Source organism: Macrotis lagotis, chromosome 1, assembly GCF_037893015.1.
Source record: "Macrotis lagotis isolate mMagLag1 chromosome 1, bilby.v1.9.chrom.fasta, whole genome shotgun sequence".
Taxonomy (NCBI): Eukaryota; Metazoa; Chordata; class Mammalia; order Peramelemorphia; family Peramelidae; genus Macrotis; species Macrotis lagotis.
This window is the reverse complement of record NC_133658.1, coordinates 176,580,368-176,602,041: the sequence shown is the minus strand read 5'-3', so window position 1 is coordinate 176,602,041 and position 21,674 is coordinate 176,580,368. Positions and strand designations below refer to the sequence as shown.

The following is a 21,674-nucleotide window of genomic DNA, read 5'->3' as shown; positions in this document are numbered from 1 at the left end:
TCTTCATTCTTTAAAGGACATTCCATACTCACTGATAGCCTACAAATGGAAAGACTTTCCTTAGGTCTTTTCTTCTAGGAAGGAGACAGCTAAAACATAACTGTAAATCAAATTTACTTAAGCTTAGAAATACTAATATCTCTTGTGTTGGTCTTTATTCTTCATATTTACTGGAAGCATCATCTTAGATCCTTTGCCCTACTTGTTCATAGCTCTCATGGCCAAATTTACTGAAAAACTGTTCTAGCAAACACACTTTATGTGACTGGAGTATTCAACTCTACACACTTTGTTAGTACTTTGATGAGCATATCCAATTTACTTTGTCTTGTCTAAGTTTCTTTGCTTCCCCTTCTTTCTCTTTCTCCTGTTTTTAAGACCCTCTTTGTCCTTTCTCCTCTCCTCCTTCCCCTTTTCTCATTCAATGTTCTACTGAACTCAGAAAAAGGAATGTGTTTCCTCCTCCTCTAACTATAGTCTTTGGGATTCTCCTCAGAGTATTTTCCCAAAAACCTGCCTTTATTTTTTTCAACTCAGGTCCTTCTCTTCCCACCAAGAATACAGATATTGAAAAAAGAATTATAGCAACACCTTGTTGGAGACCAAATTTTGGCATCCCCATGAACCTGGAAATATGCTTGTATGTACATAATCAAAATATATATTTTGAATTTTTCATAAGGTACTATGTAAATAGGTAGTATTTATAATAACATTAGGCCAATTTACATATGAAATTATCATATATACATATATATAACATCTCAGATTCAAAAGCAGTCATATTTTTCCCCTTTTGGATTTTCCTTATATTCTGACAGTCATAAAGACGAATTATTCACTGTTTTGATAGCAGACGTATAAACATGTCATATATTCCAGAGTAATTATTCCTACCCAAAGCAAATCTGTAGAACTACTTAAAATTGTTTTCCCTATATGAGTCTTCCTCTGATGGCTCACCTTGGCTTGGAGGTAACCCTGAGTTCTCATACTCTATTTCAGTGGAGCACAACCTTTGACAACCTCTACCCAAGCTGAAAGGTTTCAAGTATATATGCCTGGAGACAGACTGTCTGTCCCCCTAGCTAAATATGGAGCGTTTACTGGGAGTCTGGCCATAAGGTGATGAATGTTTTTAAGCCACCGCAGTTCGTGAAACAGTTTACTAAGCAAAGGAAGGATTGTGAACTGTGTTCAAGGTTGAAGTGCCCATACCAATAAAATCCATGGATCTTTTTCAGTATAACAACTGTTTCCCAATAAAATTTCAAAAATTAAAGTATGACATAGTAACTCTTTAATTTATAAACTTATTTAAGGGACAAGTAGTGGCCCAGGCTTTGTTCTTGATACATCAACAAGAGCTTGATAGGAGTATATGGTTGTTCAAAGTTTACAAGTTATCCTCTCCTGCAGTAATAAAGTCTACAAATATTTCTTTGTAATTTTCACCTCCCTTGAATGTAAATGAAAAAAAATTATTTAACACTTACTATGTATCAGGCCCTATACTAGGGAATACAAATACAAAAAGTAAAATAGACTTTGCCTGCAAAGAGCTTATATTCTAATACAGCTAGATTCCTATTAATGCCCAATTAATGCAAATAAAAGATCTCCTGAAGTAATTAAATTATTTGAATTTGTGCTTCAAATTTCCATTAGACTGAAACCAATGGCTATATTTTATATAATTATAGCTTTGAATCATGCTATTATCAATCTATTCTATTTTTTCATATTCTCTTATATCATCTTATTATAGCTATGTAATGTTGCACTCAGCATTGTGACTTAAGAAAAGAACACAGTCTGAATTAGTAAAATCAACTTGTCTTGTTATATATGTTAAGGAAAATTAAAAGTGGTTTTGAAAATAGTCATTTCAAACTTTCCAAAAATAGCTTTAAAAGAATGACAAACTTTTAGTTGCTTTTGTTATGACTTCTTATTTTAATATGTTACATGATATAATCATGGGATTTATACAATATTAAAGATCCTATATCACCATCTTGCCCAGATATTGAAAGTTCAGGGACTACTAATGAGTTCAGTTCCACTACAGATCAGCATGTGAACCTGAACCCATTTTCTCATCTGAGTTTGCCCCTTATTAGGGAACTGGAAATTTCCTGATCCTAGGGGCTCATCAAATTGAAATTTAGCTTAGTGTGGACAATTGGTCATCATAGTCCACTGCATCTCAGAACTCCAGAGCCTAACGAATTGTCTTAGCCTCCCCAGTAGCTGGGACTACAGGCTTGTGCTATCATGCCCAGCAGGATGATATTTCAAAATAGTTTTTCCATGTTTGTTATCTATCTTAAAATGAAATGTAAATTACTCACTATAGCTTGCTACATTCTTGTAATGAAAAAGTGCAGCTTCGCAGTTCTGTAGAACATTGATTCCTGATAAATATTTGTACCCCTGAAAACACACATAAAAATGCCTATTATTCCTCAGGTTTTGACATAGGATAACCATTGTATTTATAGTACAAGTAATGGGGAATAGGAAAGTGTCATTTACAAACCAAAATCATTTGGGACATCATGCTTCCTCCAGCACTTCCAAAAGTATAATATACCAGCGCCTAAGATCAAGAAATCAAGATTTTTGGAAGGATTACAAAATGGAAGAGGGAGGAAAATCTATCCCCTAAATGCTTATTAATAGCACTACAATAAATACTGCAGCCCATACTAAAGTAAATTATATATCTGCTCTACTTTTCAACCTTTTAACAGGGCTTTTTTATCCAACATCTTTTCCTAAAATAAAATTTATTCTAGAAAAGATAAAAGCATCATACCTTAGCTTGGTTATGTTCTATTCCTATTCCGTATGAAGATAGAAATCCTAATGCCTAAAAGTCCCAAAATAAGATAAAAATTTAATGAATTAATATACTTTCAAAATATTCTTTTCTATATTCAAATGGGTTCAAAATTAGTAATTTAAAAAATAAATTTCACCTATTAATTTTCTATCATGTATTTATTATATTAGAAGTTTTTTTAAGAATACTAATATATTGACACTCCTATTATTAATAACTTACCTTTGCAAAGCAAATTAAAATTATTAACACGCAACATGACCACAATAATGTAAAGGACAAAAACACTAACAGGTTCAAATATTAAGATTAACGTAAGGATGGGTCTTCATTTCAGAGGATTAATGAAACATTACTCTTCCCTCAATACAGAGATGGACTATACGTATGAAATGTTGTATATGATATCAGGGTTAATATATTCATTTGTTTTGATAAACTTTCTTTTTTGGCATAAGGGAAGAGATATAAGGTGGGGAGTTAATGGGAAATAATGATGTTAAAAAAATCAGAAAATATCAATAACAAACTAATCAGTCAATCAATACACATTTATTAAATACTTATTACATGCTAGGCAACACGGCAAATAACAGGATTACAAAAAAAAGGCAAGAATATTTCCTGCCCTCAAAAAGCTCACATTCTAATGATGCTGATGGTGGTGGTGCTGGTGGTAGTAGTATAGGAGAAACATTAAAAAAAAATCAGACATAAAGCCCCTTTCTACTTATGGGAATCAGTAAAGGTTTCACAGAGTATATGAGCTAGTAAATGAAGGGAAATGAGGAATTCATCAGATGGAGATGGAAGTCACTTTTATTCCAGGCCTGAGGCATGGCATAAATAAAAGCAATGTTGAAGAAAGAATAAGGATGTGACCAAGAATGGTGAGTGGGTCAGTTTACCTGAAATGTGAGTATAATATTGTATCATGGAATGTTCAGAATAGTAGGTTAGGTCCAGATTATGAATGACCTTTTATTCCAGAGGCAATAGAATCTCAATGAAAGCTTTTGAGCAACCTGACCAGAGCTGTACATTATTATTTTACAGGCAAGAGTATGGAGTTTGGTTTAGAGAAGAATTAAAACTAGTTTTGAAACTATTACAAAAATAAAGATGATGAGGCTCTTAATCAGCATGGTGAAAGTGGGAGTGCAAAAGAGGGGACAGATATGAAATTGCAATAGAATTTGAAAACTTATTGGACATGGAGGATGGTGCTGATAGTATAAGTTAAAGATGAATAGTTTAAAGAAGATTCATAATTTTCAAACATGGGTGATTGGTAGTAAGGTAATTAGGAAAATGGTTAGGTCTTAGGGAGAGATGAGTCAACAATTATTGAATTGTCTCTCATCCACTCAACCACCAGGAAAACATGCTCAGATCCTCAAATATAATTCTCTACTTTCCTAGCAGAGCTAATTTCCTCAATTTAGGTACTGTGCCCGGGGGCTCAGCTGTTTTGATTGGGGGATAAGTGAAGGCAAACTCACCTAATTCATTATACCTAGTTAGCGCTAGAATTTTCTTAATTCTTCCTCCCCGTTCCACTTTGAGTCAGAATACTAATAAAAAATACCATTGCTTTTAAAAAGATTGTTATAAATGAATGATCTCATAATTCCCTGATTCTCTGGACCAACACTCCCTTTCAAAGCTACCAGTCTCCTATATTTTTCTTGTTAGCCCTCATTAGAATGTAAGATTCTGGAAGACAAGAATTGTTTCAATTTTGCATTTGTATCCTACCATTTAATGCAATGTAACCCATGTAGCATATGCTTAATAAAAGATATTCCATTAAATCAATAATAATTTATTAATCAGCTTCTAGGTGTGAGACCCTAGGCCCTGGTGAAGTAAGCAAAGGAATTCAACTTGAGACAACACACTGAGTTTGAAGTGTTTGCAAGACATCCAGGTTGCAGATATCCAGTAAAAAGTTGTAAATATAGGTCTGGAGCTCAGGCTAAAGGCTGAAGTTGAAAACATAGAATTAGGAGTCATCTGAAGTTGAGATGGTCATTGAAGCCCCAGGAGTAGATTAGATTGTCCACTTTAGACTTCAAACAGCAGTTGAACATGGGTCAGTCACTTCTGAGAGATAGATGAGCACCATTTGGAATGGACAGGTAGGTGATGGCTTCCTTTGCCCTCAGCTGATCAAAAGAGAGAGTCAAGGTCAGATCCCAGGATCTGAAGTGGTAGAGATTAGCACTGTGAGACATCCAGTGTAATAATGAGACTGAATCCTGGAGAAACCTGAAGAAGCCCCGAGAAAGTGCCCTTTTTGACCTGGAATTGATTTGCCCCAAGAGAGGGAACCCATGCTCTTGAAAGCTTTGTGGTTCCAGTGCTGGGTAAGCTAGAGCCCTTGAGAGTATACTAACAAAGCAGAGCAGTGTAGACCTATGAGTGGCAAACTGCCATTGTCTAATGTCAAAGCTATCGTCAACCTTATAAGATGTAAGGTTTGGGAGGAAAGGCTGTACTGACGATTAATCCATCCAGAGACAGGTTAAGATATATCCAGTTGTCTCATTCTGTCACCATATTATCACATGTTGGTGCTTGCCCAGTTTAGGTGGTATGCCATGAAACCTTTGTTAATACAGGAAGAAGCAAATAAAACCAAGAAAAGTTTGAGATGAAAGGCCAAAAACTGGCAATTAGGTAATTGAGAGATAGGTTAGGATATATCAGGTTGCTGTATTCTGTCTCCAGCTGACACATGCTGATGCTTACCCCACACTGATGGTGCACTGTGTTATGTCGTCGATGATTTGTAGGAAGAAAAGCCAGTTTAAGACCTAGAAACTCCCGCAGCAGTCAGACCATCTCCTGTTTCCCATCAATCAGATCATGGGATGGAATGATTCTTGTAAAGGCAAGTGAGAAGCAACCCCCTCACTATAGTAAATGTAATTGTGCAAGTCACACAATCAGTCACTCACTCAGTTAGTTGATGTGGTCCTCTTTGATACTGAAGGATGATTAGTAATAGTGGATTAGATTGTCAAGGCAAAGGAATAGTGAGGGAAGAGAAGAGGACAGAGCCTTAGGGAATGTTGACATTTAATGGAGAGGAGTATGGAAGGAACAAGCATCTATTATGCAGCTTCTTAGTGACAGGCACATAATAAAGATCTCTTTTGGAGTGGAGAAGAAAAAGGAACTAGTGAAGAAAAGAGATGAACAATCCAAGAGATAGAAATTGAAGGAAAATAAAATTTTGCTTATTTTAATAGCAGAACAATAATGATAAAAATGATCAAATCTATAAACTGTGAATGAGGTGATCCTTATCAATTTTCTAAGTGCTAAGCCAATAACAGTTCCTTCTCAAGGGAAAGTTATTAGGCTCCTTCCTTTTACCACCCCAGCAGGGACTTCAAAAAGTGGTATGCACTCACTAATATTTTATGTGAGTACCATCATCTATGGAATTGTTTTACTTAGTAGGGCTGGCATTATGAGAAGGTTGAAGAGATGGTATGTGTTCAGAGATTCTGAGAAGTTTCTCCCTAACTAAATTAATATACATTTTTACTTGTTACAAATCACATTAATAAAAGGACTCAACCCAAACAGTTCTAAGCATTAAACTTCACTTGCTCCTTGGACCTATTTTTGACATAAATGGCATCTTTTCCAAGCATTTATGAGAAATCATTGAAATTGATGAAACTTGGCACAGTTGCAACATAGAAAATGACAAACTCTAGAAAAAATCATAAATTGTAGGGAAAGTAATTGTAGAGAAAGATATTGTATAAATGGTCTTGAAGCTCTTCAGACCCATGAGATAGTATCATGACCCATTTATTTAGAAGGAGAAAAATGGAGGTGCGAGGTAATCAGTATTCTTGCAAGGTCACATACAAGGTAGTAGAGGACAAAGACAACCACACTCCTATTTTCCATTCTATGGAGTTCATAAATGAAAGGAATATGTATTAAATATCTACAGGTGCATAAAACTGTGTCAGAGACTGCATTTGAATTAGGAAGCAAAGTTTAAAAATGTTAATCTTTTTTTTCCTTTCAGGAAGATTTGGTTTGCATTTAAAAATATTTAGAAGAATTGATTAGTACAATGTACATGTAAAACATGCCCACATATACATATATATGTACATATGTATCTGTCTGGAGATATGTGACAAGATTTATTTTTGGAAAAAGTACCTACTACTGAGTGATAGATGCACAATATAGTGTGGAAGTACATCTTCCTCCTATGTCAACACACTTCTGAGTGGAATGTTCCTGAAGGGATATAACAACCTACTTACTTCATCATGGGAAAAGAATTGAATTTAATATATTTGTTCAAGGCATTACGGAAGGCACTGAGAACCTCTTCTGCCATAGCTAGATTCAGCAATGTATGGAATAATAAATCTTAATAAGTATTGTCAGTCTTAGGGCTTTCTTTCCTCAAATTGACAAAAGCCATCTGTTTTTCATTCAGATACAATGAACCTGTGTATCAAATTACTTCATAGAACTGCTCAATTTACTTCAAGTAAGTTTCTGGCATGTGCTTTAATGAAAAGAATGATCATTTGGACATTTGGGCTCATGGATTTTCTTTCTGTGGAAAAACACACAACAGCTTCCAGGGCTTCAAGACAGACATTGTAAAATTAAGCTAACTAATCAGTGACTAATAAAATATTTGGTGAGCCAGCGAGCTAATCTTGGTATTTTGAGAAGATGGGAAACATCTTTTACTTTTCATAACTGGGAGTTTTGTCTATAGTAAAGGATTTTTAAAGTTATTACCTTTTACTATCAAAGTAATTTACACTTTGCTAGTAAGTCACACATACATTTAAAATTCAAAAGACTTATTTGTGTAGGCAGCTAGGTGGTATAGCAGAGTATGGGGTCTAGAGTCAGGAAATCTTGAAGCCTTGCTAGTTATGTTTCTTGTCAAGTCATTTAACCTCTGTTTGCCTTTGTTTCCTCAACACAAATATGAAATTGAGAAGAGAGATTATTATGCACTTTAAAGTTACTATTGTTGAGTTTGTTTTGTTTTTAGTAGAAATAGTGCTAATATATTCTGGCTGTAGTTTTCTCTTCTAGTCCTATCTTGCATTTCTTTTTGTTAAAAAATATAGCTGTGTCTATGTGGCAAACATGAAAATATATAGCACCCTAAGAAAGAGAATGGTAGAATAGGAAATTCTTTACTGGGCACCCAAACTGAAAACTGCATTTCATAAGGCATAGATTTCCCCTGTGTCAGGGTCAGAGGAGAATCAGAATTTTAGTAAGTTTTAAAGAAATTGTCAGTCATACTTTGAGAATGTTGTAGATTTCTTGAAAATATTTTTATTTAATTATGCATTAATAAGTTCATATTTTATGCATTTTAAACAATTTTAGGTGGAATTTGCATTGACACATATAAAGTCAAGTTATATAGATATCAAGTATTAATTTTTCCAAGTGGACTCCATATCCCTTGTGATGAAGTTCTTTGAGAATCTCTCTTTGGTTGATTTTTGTGGAAAAAAAGGTTAAAATACATAAGACTCATGTTAAGTGGATTGTTTTTTGAAAGTCCAATATAGGGCTTCTTTGACAGCTACTTATGTGCTTTCCACATAACCTGAAAAGAGTCTAAATCTCCTCTTTTATATTGTGTGAACATGGGCACATAGTATTGATGAACCCAGTAATCTAACTACTTAAAACTTCATCTGTCAGATAAGAATAATAATGAAAATTTTCTCCTCTGTCAAATAGATATAATAATACTTACTATATATAATTCCAAGGATTGTTGTAAGACTCAGGTGAGATAATGTATGTAAAAGGTTCTATAAATCTTTAAATACTATGTAATTGTCAGCTATTATCATTCTTGATAAGTATTATTTAGGGAACCATCTTTAGTGTTTGCTTTGGCTTCTGATACAGACTATTCCCAAATACTCTATTCCCTAATTTGTTTTCTAATTAATGAAACTTTGGGAAGATAAGATTTTTAAAAGCTATTTGTTCATGTTAATAAGGAGGTAGTCATCCTTAGCAAGTAAACCACAAAAGAATATTCCAATTAACTTGTCACCCGAGCCTTTGATTTGAAGTCACTGTTGTCATCCATTCCAATGTCTGGATAAGCAATGATGTCTTGGATATAGCTATACTTTTTCCAGGTGATGACCTAAAGTGCCCAGTGATGTGATATGGTCCAGCATATGATAGACATGCAATTCATATGTTGATCTCTAGAAACTCAGTACCTCTCAATTGCCAAAATCTGTATGTTCTTTTTTAACCAAAAAAGATAGATTCTTTTTAAATTGTTTCTTTGCAACTCATGGCTCTGTTACCATTGCCATTTAGATTGGAGCCTAGGGGAGATCCAGAGATTTGACTGCCAAACAAAGTTAAGGAAACAAATTTTAGACTTTAAGCTCAGGATTCAGTTTTGTTCTTCTCAAGTTGCAAAGAAATATCTTAGCTAGTCTTTTTTTTTTTCAATGGGTTAGTTTTGAACTAAAATGCACCAGTTTTTGGAGTTTTTATTAATATTTTAGAATTAGAGAATTATAGGCCTGGAAGAAGAGGCAATCTAGGGGTAGATTCCTAAAATCTTTTAATCCAAACTTGCTAACATATCAATTCAGAAAGAGGACAATTTTTTTAGGTTTTTGCAAGGCAAATGGGGTTAAGTGGCTTGCCCAAGGCCACACAGCTAGGTAATGATTAAGTGTCTGAGGCTGGATTTGGACTCAGGTACTCCTGACTCCAGGGCCGGTGCTCTATACACTGTGCCACCTAGCCACCCCAACAATATTTAAAAGAAGAAAACAAGCATTTATTAACTATTCCAAATATTGTGCTATATAAATATCTCTTTTGATATAACTACCTGGGAGGTAGATGCTATTATTTACAGGTAGTTGCTATTATTAATTTACAGTTGAAGAAACTCAGGTAGACAAGTTACTTTCCTAGGATCACATAGACAGTAAGATTTGAATTTAGATCTTCCAAGCTCAACATTCCATTGTTCCACACCTTGTTGACTCAACATTCTTAATTTTGAACCGAAAGAGATTCTACTTTTATGTGAAGCACTTTCAAACCAGAAGAAACTGTGAGCTGTGCAGAGTTATGTTAGGGTATAGAGTGCCTATTTATTATCCAATATAGAATGACTCCAATGCTCATTTCCAAAACAACTTTGGCAAACTCTGCAGGGAAATACAATTAGTTTTCATCATTTGGACTGGTACAGTAAAAAACAAAAACATGATGGCTTAAAGTGTCAACTCAAAGTTAAAGGCAAAATAGAGAAAAGCATCCAATGCAAAGCAGGAAAGATTTTAAAAACCATAACATTTGCTATCAATTATTCATGTTAATAGACTATACTGTGTCAGACAATACATAATAACTGGTGCTCTTTTTTAACCAATGGGCATCAGCATATTCATGTTAAAAGATTATATTTGTTGACTAGGTGCCAATCTAGCAAAGGATAGAAAGATCTATCACCTGTTCTATTTATAAGACCCTATGCTAAATGCCTGCATTCCAATGCATTGAGCTAGTTCCTACACTCAAAGAACTTGCATTCTACTGGGAAAATTCAAGAAAGATAAACAAACTTGGCCACTAGAAAATTTGTCACTAAGTGATGAGCAATCCATGATTTAAATGAAAATTCAAAATAGTTCTTAAGCCCTATGCAATTACCTCTTTCAAAAGTGAGTAGCAAAACACCATAAAAAGGTTAGAGTATGCAAAGATTCATACAGATTTTAAATCATTTTAGAACATCAGCTGAATGGATTGTTCATAACAAGAATGATCAATGTCCAGTAATCAACTAATAGACAAATTTCAAAAATAAAATGATTATTGGTATTCTCTCTACAAATGAAACCAAAAGGCCTGAAGAATTTATAATTAAATGGAAGAATCACAAAGTTTTTCTCACTGATGAGAAAAAAAGAATATAATTCATTGAAGAAAACAAGAAATATAATTTCATGGGACATTTGATCAGCTTGCCTTATGTTCTTCATGATGAATATATAAAAACAGATAACCATCAAATCATTGCAATTTATGTATTAACATAGTATGTTATGTTAATGTAGCATGTAATGAAGATGATAATAATAAGAGAAATTCTATAAACTTCACAGGATCCTCCAAATTAGGTTTATTTACAACTTGCTACACTAACTATAACAAAAAGCTAGATGCAAGATGAAAAGTGAGTAATACTTTGAAAATATAATTTGGGCTCAGGGAACTTTAGCCTACTCAGAAGGCTCATGACTATATGACTGAATACTATCTCCAAGGAGAAAATCTGAAAGTACCAGATGAGGTTAACCCTGTGAAACATCACAAGAAATGAAATTTATTTTAACTTAGATAGCAAAGATCTAATTCTAAAAGTAATTTAAAAAAATATATGTTTTATTTTTCCCCAACTATATGTAAAAACAATTTTTACAATTTTGTTTAAAATTTTTTGAGTTCCAAATTCTTTCCTCATTCACCCTGAGATGACAAGCAATCCGATTTATATTATATATATGCAATCATGTAGAACATATTTCCAAATGAATAATTTTGTGGAAGAAAATTTGAACCAAAATAAATAAATAAATAAAGCTTCAGCCTCCATCAATTTTTTCTTTGGAGGGCACATGTTTCATCATGAGTCCTTTGCCATTGTCTTGGATCATTGAATTTCTGAGAATAGCCAAATCATTTACAGTTGCTCATTATATACATTATTGCTGTTACTGTGTTTAATGATCTCCTGTTTCTGCTTACTCCACTCTGTATCAATTTATGTGAGTCCAGTTTTTTTTCTGAAATCAATTGATGAGTCATTTTATAATTACCTTTTTATATGTAGTTAGATCACTGGCTAGAGTAAAGATAAAAATCAATAAAAAACTAGAATTAGAGATTAAAAATAATTAGACATTCTAGGAAATTCCAAAAGTTCCATGTCAATTTGTTAAAAAAATCAACTCCAGAAAAATGGAAAAAGTCAGTCTCTGATTCTTGCTCTCACTTAATCAGATGTCTGACTTTCAGTTTTTATATAAATCAACAAGCTCACAGCCCCTCCCCTTCACCCAACAGCAGAAATTTAATATCTTTGCCAAGTAAAGGTATAAACAGATAAAGATCACACAGATTCAGAGGAAAAGATTACAAGCATAACAATGAAAAAAAGTTAAGAAAATGAGTCTAGTTAACCTAGGCTAGCACTAAGCTAAGTCAGATCATTTTGTACATTTTAAACTACTTTAGAAAGAGTGAGCATTGAAAATTTTAAAGTGCTGGTTTTTCTATAAGGATTCTTCCTCTGAGATATATGATTATCTGAGAATTTAAGTCACTTATTTAAAGGTGAATCTTGAAAGACCACAAATAGACAAGACATGGAACAGTTCTGCCAGGATTTTTATAATTTAGTCTCATCAGCAATCATGGTTGAACCATCATATTTATACTTTACCATCAATGTATATTATATAAGAAAGTGACAATGGAACTCAGGAAGATAAAGTAGGTGAAAATAGCTAATTAACCAAACATTCAGAAGCAATCTGTGATGAAATCAAAACAAATTCAGTGGCATTCAGGAATTGATTTATTTTAGGTTATTGCAAAGCAAATGGGGTTAAGTGGCTTGCCCAAGGACACACAGCTAGGTAATTATTTAGTGTCTGTGTCTGAGACTGGATTTGAATCCAGGTACTCCTGACTTCAGGGCCAGTGCTTTATCCACTGCACCACCTAACCACCCCCCAGGAATTGATTTTCAAGATAGTTTTAAGAGATAAGAATGAGAAATATCGGTCAGAATAACTACACCATACCCTCCAAAAAAGACTTCTAAGAAGACATCAACAAACTGACCTTTAGGCTTTCTATCTCATCTCTATGAAATCTTTATCGAGAATGGTCTATATAGATAGACTTTGTGGGTAGAAAGAGAATATAGATAATCTATTGAAGACTTTTTCTATAACAAGCCATACTTTCACAATCATGTAACTTATAACTAAAAGTATGAAGAATTGAGTTCTATTTTTTTTATTGTTTATTGATTAAAAAGATTGTTCGGAAAAGCAAAATTAAGTCTTAAAAGTTATTCTCCAAAACTTAGATTAAGTTTGTAAAAGTTTTCATGACAGATATAGCCATAGAGATAAAAACTTTTTTAGAAAAAAACCTGATCTACTGCATGTCAACATCAAAGGAGCTTCCCCTTCTCCAAACTAAAAATGAAAACAAAAAAGGAGAGGCATTCAACTAACAGAGTCAGCCTGAGATAGTAGTATGTAGGAGACTAAGATTTGAATTCTGACTTAGACACTTCAGCATATTCATATTTATATTCAGGGGTGAACTACTTCATGTCTTCACTTTCCTCATCAATTACTCCATCCTTTACTCTGCAAATCTAAACAAGTTGACCTTTTTTCTATTATTAGCCCATGACAATTCATTTCTTATCCCTATGCCTTTGCATCACATTCGCCATGCCAGGAATTCACTCCCTCTTCATCGTTGCCTCGCAGAATCACAGGAATCATTTGTACCAAACTGTTCCTGATTCCCCAAATGCTAATGCCTTCTTAATTCTTTTTAACTGGGTTCTCACTACCTAGCATAATACCTGGTACAGAGTAGGTATTTAATAGATGTGTGATGATTAACTGATCTGCAAAGTGGAGACAATAATTCTACACTATCTTAGAGAGTTCTAGAGCAAAGAGATCCGTGTGTGCACTTTAAAGCACTTAGTGGAAGCATTATTATTATTATTACTACAATGTTGCAAATAGAAAAGATATTTCCTACTGAAGGGAAGCTTTTTAGATATTTCTATTTAAGGATGGCATTTTGCTTATTATTTTAAGCTCAGTTCATCAGTTACTCAAGAAACCAATTTAGCCATCCACACTAAATAAGATAAGTGGATGAAAGACACATGACCCAAATTAAAGCTGGTTATTCAGTAAGTAATTCTGTTAAAGAGGTGATCAAGTAATTTGACAAGAAGTTGAACAAGCTGGATTTCAATTATTTAGAGTGATTCATGGCTATAAAAGCCCATGTTTCTGACTTTCTTCTAAAAATGCTAAATGAATGGAAATTACGGAATGCCGTGATCTCAGAAGAATCACAACTTCAAGTGATTCAGAATGCAGTGGTAGAGGAAACAGATCCACTCTCTCAAACCATAATTACTAAGCATTCATTAAGTGATGAAGCTATAAAGACAAAAAAAGGAAACAGCTTTTGCTTTTAAGGTGCTTACTTACATTGGAGGAGTTAACATGTATATAGAAGTTTATATGGACTGTATGGAAGATAATTTTTATGGGGAGGGAATTATCAGTTGGGGGAAATTAGGAATGTTATGTGTAGAAGGTGGATCTTAAATTGAATTTTGAAGGAAAAAAAGAGATGCACTGAGAGGCAGAGATGAGGAAAGAGCATGCATCCCAAGCATCGGGGACAGTCTGTTGCAAAGGCAAAGAGATGAGAATTACATAATCAAAGAATTTAGAGAGTTGGAAGGGACATTATCAGCATCTTGTCTAACCCTTATATAAGAAGAAAAGCCACTGTGACATACCCAATAAATGAACTTCAACCTTCTATGAAGCCCTCTAAGAAGGTAGAACTCACCATCTCTCAAGGAAGTCTATTATACTTTTGGATGACTTTTAATCATTTGAAAGTTTTTTTTAGACCACAAGCCTTTTTGCCAATTTGCCTTACTGAAATTTCAATCCATTGCTTCCAAGTTCTTCTCTCTGGAGCAACAGAACACATCTGATCCCTTGTCTAAATGACAGTTCTTCAAATACTTGGACAGCTAATATTTTCCACCTGGTTCTTTTCTTCTCCAGGTTAAATATATGTGGATGCTTAAACCAATCCTGCTATAATATGATTCAAATTGATGAGGAATCAATTTAAATCATCAAAATGATGATTTTAAAAAAGTCATCCTAGTTATCATCCTCTGGGAACTCCTCAGTTTATAAAGGTCCTTCTCAAATGATAGTTCCCAGAATTGAACACAATACTTCAGATAAGGTCTGACAAAGGCAAAATACAGTATGGTTATGGTTATTTCCCTTTTCCTGGAAAACTATGCCTCTCTTACTGTAGATCAAGATTACATTAGAAATGTGGGAAATGGAATTTAGTGTGGGAGGATCAACAACATATTTAAATGGACCATACAGTACTGTAACAAGAATTAAAACTTGGGATGGAAAAACATCATAAAGGGTTTTAAAAGTCAAATAGAAATGTTTTATTTGATCCTAGAAGACACAGAGATTCATGATATTTTAGTATATGTGTTAGTGAGGGTGGGTTGTGTGACATGGTCATATCTATGTTTTAGGAAAATCATTTTGACATCTATGTGAGTGGACTAGGGAGTAGGGATCTATTTGAGACAGAAAAACCAAGGAGGCTTTTGCAATACTATAGGTCAGGATCTGAACACAGGTGGTGGCTATGTGAGTAGAGAGAAGGAATCAGGGTTAGAAGTAGGTAAAACATATTGTAGAATGTAGAAATTACAAGATTTGGTCTTTTGTGAGGGAAGAGAGCAAAAGGAAAGGCTCTGTTTGGGCATGATGAGTAGGTTAAGTTTGAGATGCACACAAAATATTCTATTTGAAATGTTCAATAAGCAGTTGGTGCCCCATGACTGGTGCTCAAAAGAAGAGTTAGGTGGTAGACTTACAGATCTGGAAATCATCTACATAGAGATGATAAGAAAACCCATAGAAAATCTCCAAATGAGAATAAAGGGGACTAAGACACGTAAAAGAACTAGGAGAGAACAGTGTTATGCAACCTAGAGAGAAAAGAGTACCAGGAGAAGATATATACATCTACACACTTGTCTAAATTTGAATATTTCTAACATGAAGCTGAAAAGGAGTGTGATGTAAAGAAAAATATATTTCAACAAATTCAAACATATATTTGTCTTTGGCTGAGCTTATTATAAAATGTCTCTCATATCTTCTGCTATTCACCATTTTCTTTCAACAGTTTGAATTCAGTAATATAATGATTTTTGTGCTACATGTTTAAGATTTAGTTCAGTCTTTAATTTTACCTACTATTGGGAAGTTAATCATTGTGAACTGTATAAAAGCACATTTTTCTCATCTTCTTTGATTCATAAGGTAATTTAAAATAAATTGCTTCATTTTTTTCCAAATCATCCACTCATTTTTTCTCTTTTTTCCATTAAAATACCAACAAACTTTTTTTTTTGTATGTGGGGGGAAGCTGATAATAATTGTAGTATATTCATCTAAGTTTAGAAGGACTAGAGCAGAGAAGAGTGAGATAGGCCATGGGCATAATGACTCTTTTCCTATTTTTTCCTCAGATGTTAATGAGAAATGATGCAGTTGTTCCTGACCTAGAGTCAGGAAGTTCTAAGTTAAAATTCAATCCAGACATTTAAAGTAGCCCTAGACAAGTCACTTAATAGTTATCTGACTCAGTTTCCTTATTTTTTGATAATAATTGGACTCCAGCCAGGGTTGTGAGAGTAAAATGAGAAAGTTGTAAAGCATTTTACAAGTTGCTTGGTGGTGCAGTGGATAGAGCAATGGCCTTGGAGTCAGGAGGACCTGAATTCAAATACTGCCTCAGACAATAATTGCCTAGCTATATGACCTTGAGCCAAGTCAATTAACCCCATTGCCTTAAATAAATTTTAAAAAGCATAATATATAAATGCTAGCTTTCATTATCAACTTCATCATTATGATTATTCAATGCCTCCAGGCAACTCTCTAAGACTTTAAATTATGAATTGACAATTTGTATCAGTGGAGGGAGCTCCCCCACAAAAGTCAGGACCAAAAGAGAAAAAAAATTGAATAATAATGTCATCTGTTACAGAGAAAAGAAAGAGAAATTCTACAAAGAACTGATAGGACCTTTCAAATAAACCAATATACACTTTGACACTCGATGACTTCAAAGTAAAGGTGAATATAGAGGAAAACAGTGAAATGTGTTTGAAAATATGACTTGAAAAATTGAAACTGAATTTGTAATATTCACAATAGACCCTAAAGACAAGAGAGGAGGAGAATGTATCTTTCTTCTTTTCAAAGGTAAGAGGCTATGGATGTGGAACACAGGAAATGCTGTCAATCTAGACTGATAAGCTACTTAATTTTGAATGTTTTTTCTTTCTTTTTTACTTTTTTGTTATAAGGCAAGTCTCTCTCTGTGTAGGGGATAAGAAAGGGATATTTTGGATGATATAAAACCAAACTGTATCAATAAAAATAATTAAAAAGAAAATGTGATTCAGAAATAAGGCATGAGAGGTTAAAGAATTATAGGTTACGTAGACATCTCATGGGCATGAATATTTTCTTCAAGAAAAAAAATTGTGAGACACTGGGTATAATGAAATCCAAATAATATTACCATAAATAAAATCAATTCAATTAAATAGCTGATGTGGAAATCATTACTGAATTATCTGTCTCCTCAAAGTCAGATCACAAACTTTCTAGAGAAAAGATGAAATTAAAACCTAAAATTGCTTTAGAAAAAAGAATAAGCTTGAGGAAAAAAGACATGGTGTGCCATTAATACAACTCTAACCTGATCTATTCAAACAAGATGATGTCCGTTCCTCAAATGGAAAATAGATGGAAGTTAGACAGTGATACCAGTTATAATGATTTAATGTAAATGTAAATTACTGATGTTTCTATTGGAGAAAATATAAAAAAGAGCCTCAAATTTCCTTAGTCATCAAACATCTCTTTACCAGAGATGGGGTAGTTAACAAAAACCACGTGTCAAAATGTAAACTACTTGCAAAATCTAATTATTAAGATGGAAGATTATGAAGAGAATAACTTCATTAAACAATAAGAAATAGAAAAACAAATTTAAAAGAAAGTCTTTAAAGAGAACTAAGAAAAGTTATTCTTAGAACATTGAGGATGAAAATGGAATATGGATCACAAACAGGTTAAAAAATTGGAAAAGGTTCTCCACTCTTCCTCTTCCTCCCACTCCCCCTAATCCTTCCCTCAAATCTTCCCTTTTTAAGAAAGTTGACTATAAAGACCTTAAAAAACCAGTTTGGAATCCTGCCCTTTTGTCACCTGCTTTTTAATATCTTTGCATTGCCATGCTTTTGTTGGTCAGAGCTTTTTAACAACTCTCAGAGCCTTTTCCTCTTGCACTCTCAGCAACTTTGAACTTCTCTCACTTTAGGATTTGGTTTGGCCATTTTTAGTCTTTGGCAGTAAATGAATGTGCTTCCATTGTAAGAAGATGATGTTATTGACCCACTTGTCTGTATTTCATGCATTTTTTACTGACACGAAGTAACTGATACCAGTTTATGCTGAGCCATCTACACTTGCTCACTCCATCCTTCTCATAATTACTGCTTTCAAGTAGTAGAATGGAGTTTGTGGCTCTAGAGGAGAGTTTTTTCCCCCCCTGAAAATAGATAGTCCTAGGTGGAAACCCTTTAAACTAAGAGCTAGCTACTTCTCCATATATGAATTTTGTATCCCAGCTCCATGTCTTTGAAGGCTGAGTCATATCTAAAATGCACTTCCTTTCCCACCCTGACTCCCACTTATAGGATTCCTAGCTACCTTCAAAATGCAGCAAGTACTAATTCCCATAGCAAATCTTCTCTGAGCATCACCTCTTTCCCTGCTTATTGTGGTATTTTCTTTAGGAATAAAAACAACAACAACAACAAATATTAGGTTTACCACATGCCTTTAAGCATTGTACTGAACTCTGGGGCTACAAATACAAAAGCAGATGGTCCCTGCTCTCAAGAAGTGTTTATTTTAGTACACACACACACACACACACACACACACACACACACACACATACACATAATGGAATTACATTGTATAACCCAGATTTGACTGATCACTCCCAGTTTTCCTTGCATTTAGTCACCTTGATGGACCTGTGGAGCATATCCAGACTGTGGAGATCTCTTTGTTCCCTACCATGTAGATGGGGATAGTATCTTTTTTTGGGGGGGGGATTTCAAGGCAATGCCATTTTTTATTGTTTCTTTTCAAGGCAATGTGGTTAAGTGGCTTGCCCAAGGTCTCTTAGCTAGGTAATTATTAAGTATCTGAGACTGGATTTGAACTCATGTCCACCTGACTCTAGGGCAGGTGCTCTATCCACTGCACCACCTAGAAGCCAGGGATAGCATCTTTCAATTGGCAGCTTGCTTCTTTAGGCAATTGCTTTCTTTTTGACTTCTCTTATCTATGTCTTACAGCTCATGCACAGTGAAGACAATATGAATTGAAGTGATGAGAAGGGAAGAAAATCTTTTCTCCGCTCTCCCCTTTCTCCTGGATCCCAGAATGGGCTTGGAGTGGCAGTAGGTGTTGGTTTTGTTTTGTGTTGTTTCTCCTCCTTAGTTTCAGGCAGCATAGATGATTCTCATGGGACCTGAGAGTTCAAGCTATGGGATCAGGATTGTAAGTGGGATGGTGTAGCCCTTCAGTCCAACATGGAAACCCCAAGAAGCCAGGGTGCCTGGAATTCCAGCCCAAGATGGTTTTTAGATTTGCAATTGGGACTGAGCTCTAGGGAAATAGAGCTAAATAATCAATCTAATTCCCTTCTACTCCCTAGAGAAAGGAGGGGGATTATGCCTTCTTTGTGTTAGGGTGTAAACATGTATATTTCTGATTATGTCTTCTGAAGTAAAAATTTCTAAGTAAAAGCTAATTTTCTAAAACTAAAGGTACAAGAACCAACCCCTCCAATTGAGAGAACACCTTCACTGGGTTCTGGAGCCATTTTCTGAGAGTCTAGAATCCCCAATTCCTTTAAGGATATCAGAGAACCCTGGGAATAGAGCGAAATGTAAAATACCTGGCCTCCAGAAAGTGGGGACCAAGGTAGCCTCTGTCTTTTTGAATATTTTATTTACTCATCTGTGTCATGTTTTTTCTTCTGAATAGAATGCAATTTCCTTATGGACAGAGACTATTTCATTTTTGTGCATAGTAGGTGCTTAATAAATTTTTGTTGAATTGAATTGAATCCATGATCTTGGTGTAGTTAATATAATATTCTAACCAAAAGAGCTTCCAGCTTCCTCCTCTGCAGAATGAATTAATACTTTTATAGAGTCCATATGATGCTTGGGTATCAGTCAAGACATATGTCAGGCCCCTAGGGGAAGCAGAAAGATTATATAAATTGTCCTTCAATGAGGATTTTGATTGCATTCAGCTCTTTTCTCTTCATTACATTTGGGCATTCCCAATGAACGACTTTATACTAATCAATTTTTAGTACCTGGTGCTTGAAGGAGATAAGAGTGAAATGAAATGAGATGGATTAGAATGATTAAAGCTTAATCTAAGGAAGAAAAACAATGCCAGTAGAAAGAGGAACCACTTTAAAATGATGAGGAGGGTGGCATCTTCAGTCATTGTAAAAGGTCATATTTTGCAAATTAGGTTTGCTTCTATGCAAACCTAATTTTGGACTCTGGACACAGTGCTTTGATTTTCAATAAATGTGGTAGTTATTAAGATTTGAATTCAAAGAGTTAAATTGAGGCTAAATTTGTGTTATGATATTTAAAGTAAATGCATTCTGTCTTCATTATGTAAATTTTAAAATAAAATATTCCTCCTTTTACTTTCCAAATTTAAGAAATTATTGAAGCCTGAAGAATAGATTAAGTAATTTTCCTTTAATTATTGTACAATGCTTGAAATCCATCTGTGATCATTATCTGGATTGCATATTACATAATAGTTAGAACTGTGAATCACCCCTAAGAAAGACTCAGAATAAAAGAAAACCCCTCCAATACTCTTCCTTTAATATAAAGAGGATTAACATCATTTGTATGGTAGGAGATAATTTTCGGAGGTAATCCTAGAATGATCAAATTCATTCTCAAAACTAATTTTTCAGCATTGGCATTGTCCTAATATATATTGCCTCCAATCACTTATATAATTAAATTCTGAAATAAATTGAAAATATGTTGAATCTTTGCCATCGAAACTGAACTATTCTAGAATCACAAAGTATGTAGTAAGATGCACATTAAAAAGAGTCACATGCTATGTTATAAGATGTACCTTATTTCATTTATTTAGTATTTTAACAATTCAAAACTTTTTAATAACTAAGTAAATACAGAGCTTGTATGTAGTAGGGAATCATATTAGTCTAATATATCAAATTCCCTTCACTTAGTAGACTTTAATCAGCCCTTGCCATGACACCTCCACACTACTAAGTACTGATTGCTGATCCCAAAACTAGAATGTGTAGGTACCTCATGCAAAGTGATTTTAACACAGTAAGAATTTAGCAGGAAAACAATACTGTTGGTATGTAGGTAGAGGGGTAGGGAAGGGGAAGTAGAGTCCAGACAAAACAAGGTTAAAAATAATAGATGAGGAGGAAAAACCTAGAGAGGAGACAAGTCACATAGAGTCTGTTTTCACAGCTGATCAAACAACACCAGACATAACCTCAAGTATTTTGGGATGAATGCAATAGCAAGTAAAGTAGGGAGGTCATTGTCCCCTTTACCTAACTATATTTACCTTCACTATGCCAGCAGGCTTCTGCTAACAGGTTCCAGAATAGGCCTCTCTCTATAAAGAATATATAGAGAGGCAAATGGAGCCTGTTTTACAGCAATTGCTATTGGTCCTGACATTCATTGTATATACTTGATTCTTGTATCCTTTGATGA

The 21,674-nt window shown here is 34.3% G+C and overlaps 1 protein-coding gene across 8 annotated transcripts in view; it reads right to left on the bottom strand.

The window, feature by feature from the left end:
- The window catches only part of SEL1L2 (SEL1L2 adaptor subunit of SYVN1 ubiquitin ligase), a 172,188-nt gene that overhangs the window by 66,741 nt on the left and 83,773 nt on the right, over positions 1 to 21,674 (bottom strand). For 7 of the 8 annotated variants that reach the window (XM_074225838.1, XM_074225885.1, XM_074225876.1 and 4 more), the window contains 3 exons: positions 2,822 to 2,875; positions 2,543 to 2,602; positions 2,355 to 2,436 (listed from right to left, as the gene is read on the bottom strand). In XM_074225838.1, the coding sequence (XP_074081939.1) occupies positions 2,355 to 2,436; positions 2,543 to 2,602; positions 2,822 to 2,875 (196 nt within the window). The remainder of the gene's footprint in view (positions 1 to 2,354; positions 2,437 to 2,542; positions 2,603 to 2,821; positions 2,876 to 21,674) is intronic. The other variant, XM_074225853.1, reaches the window with a different exon arrangement.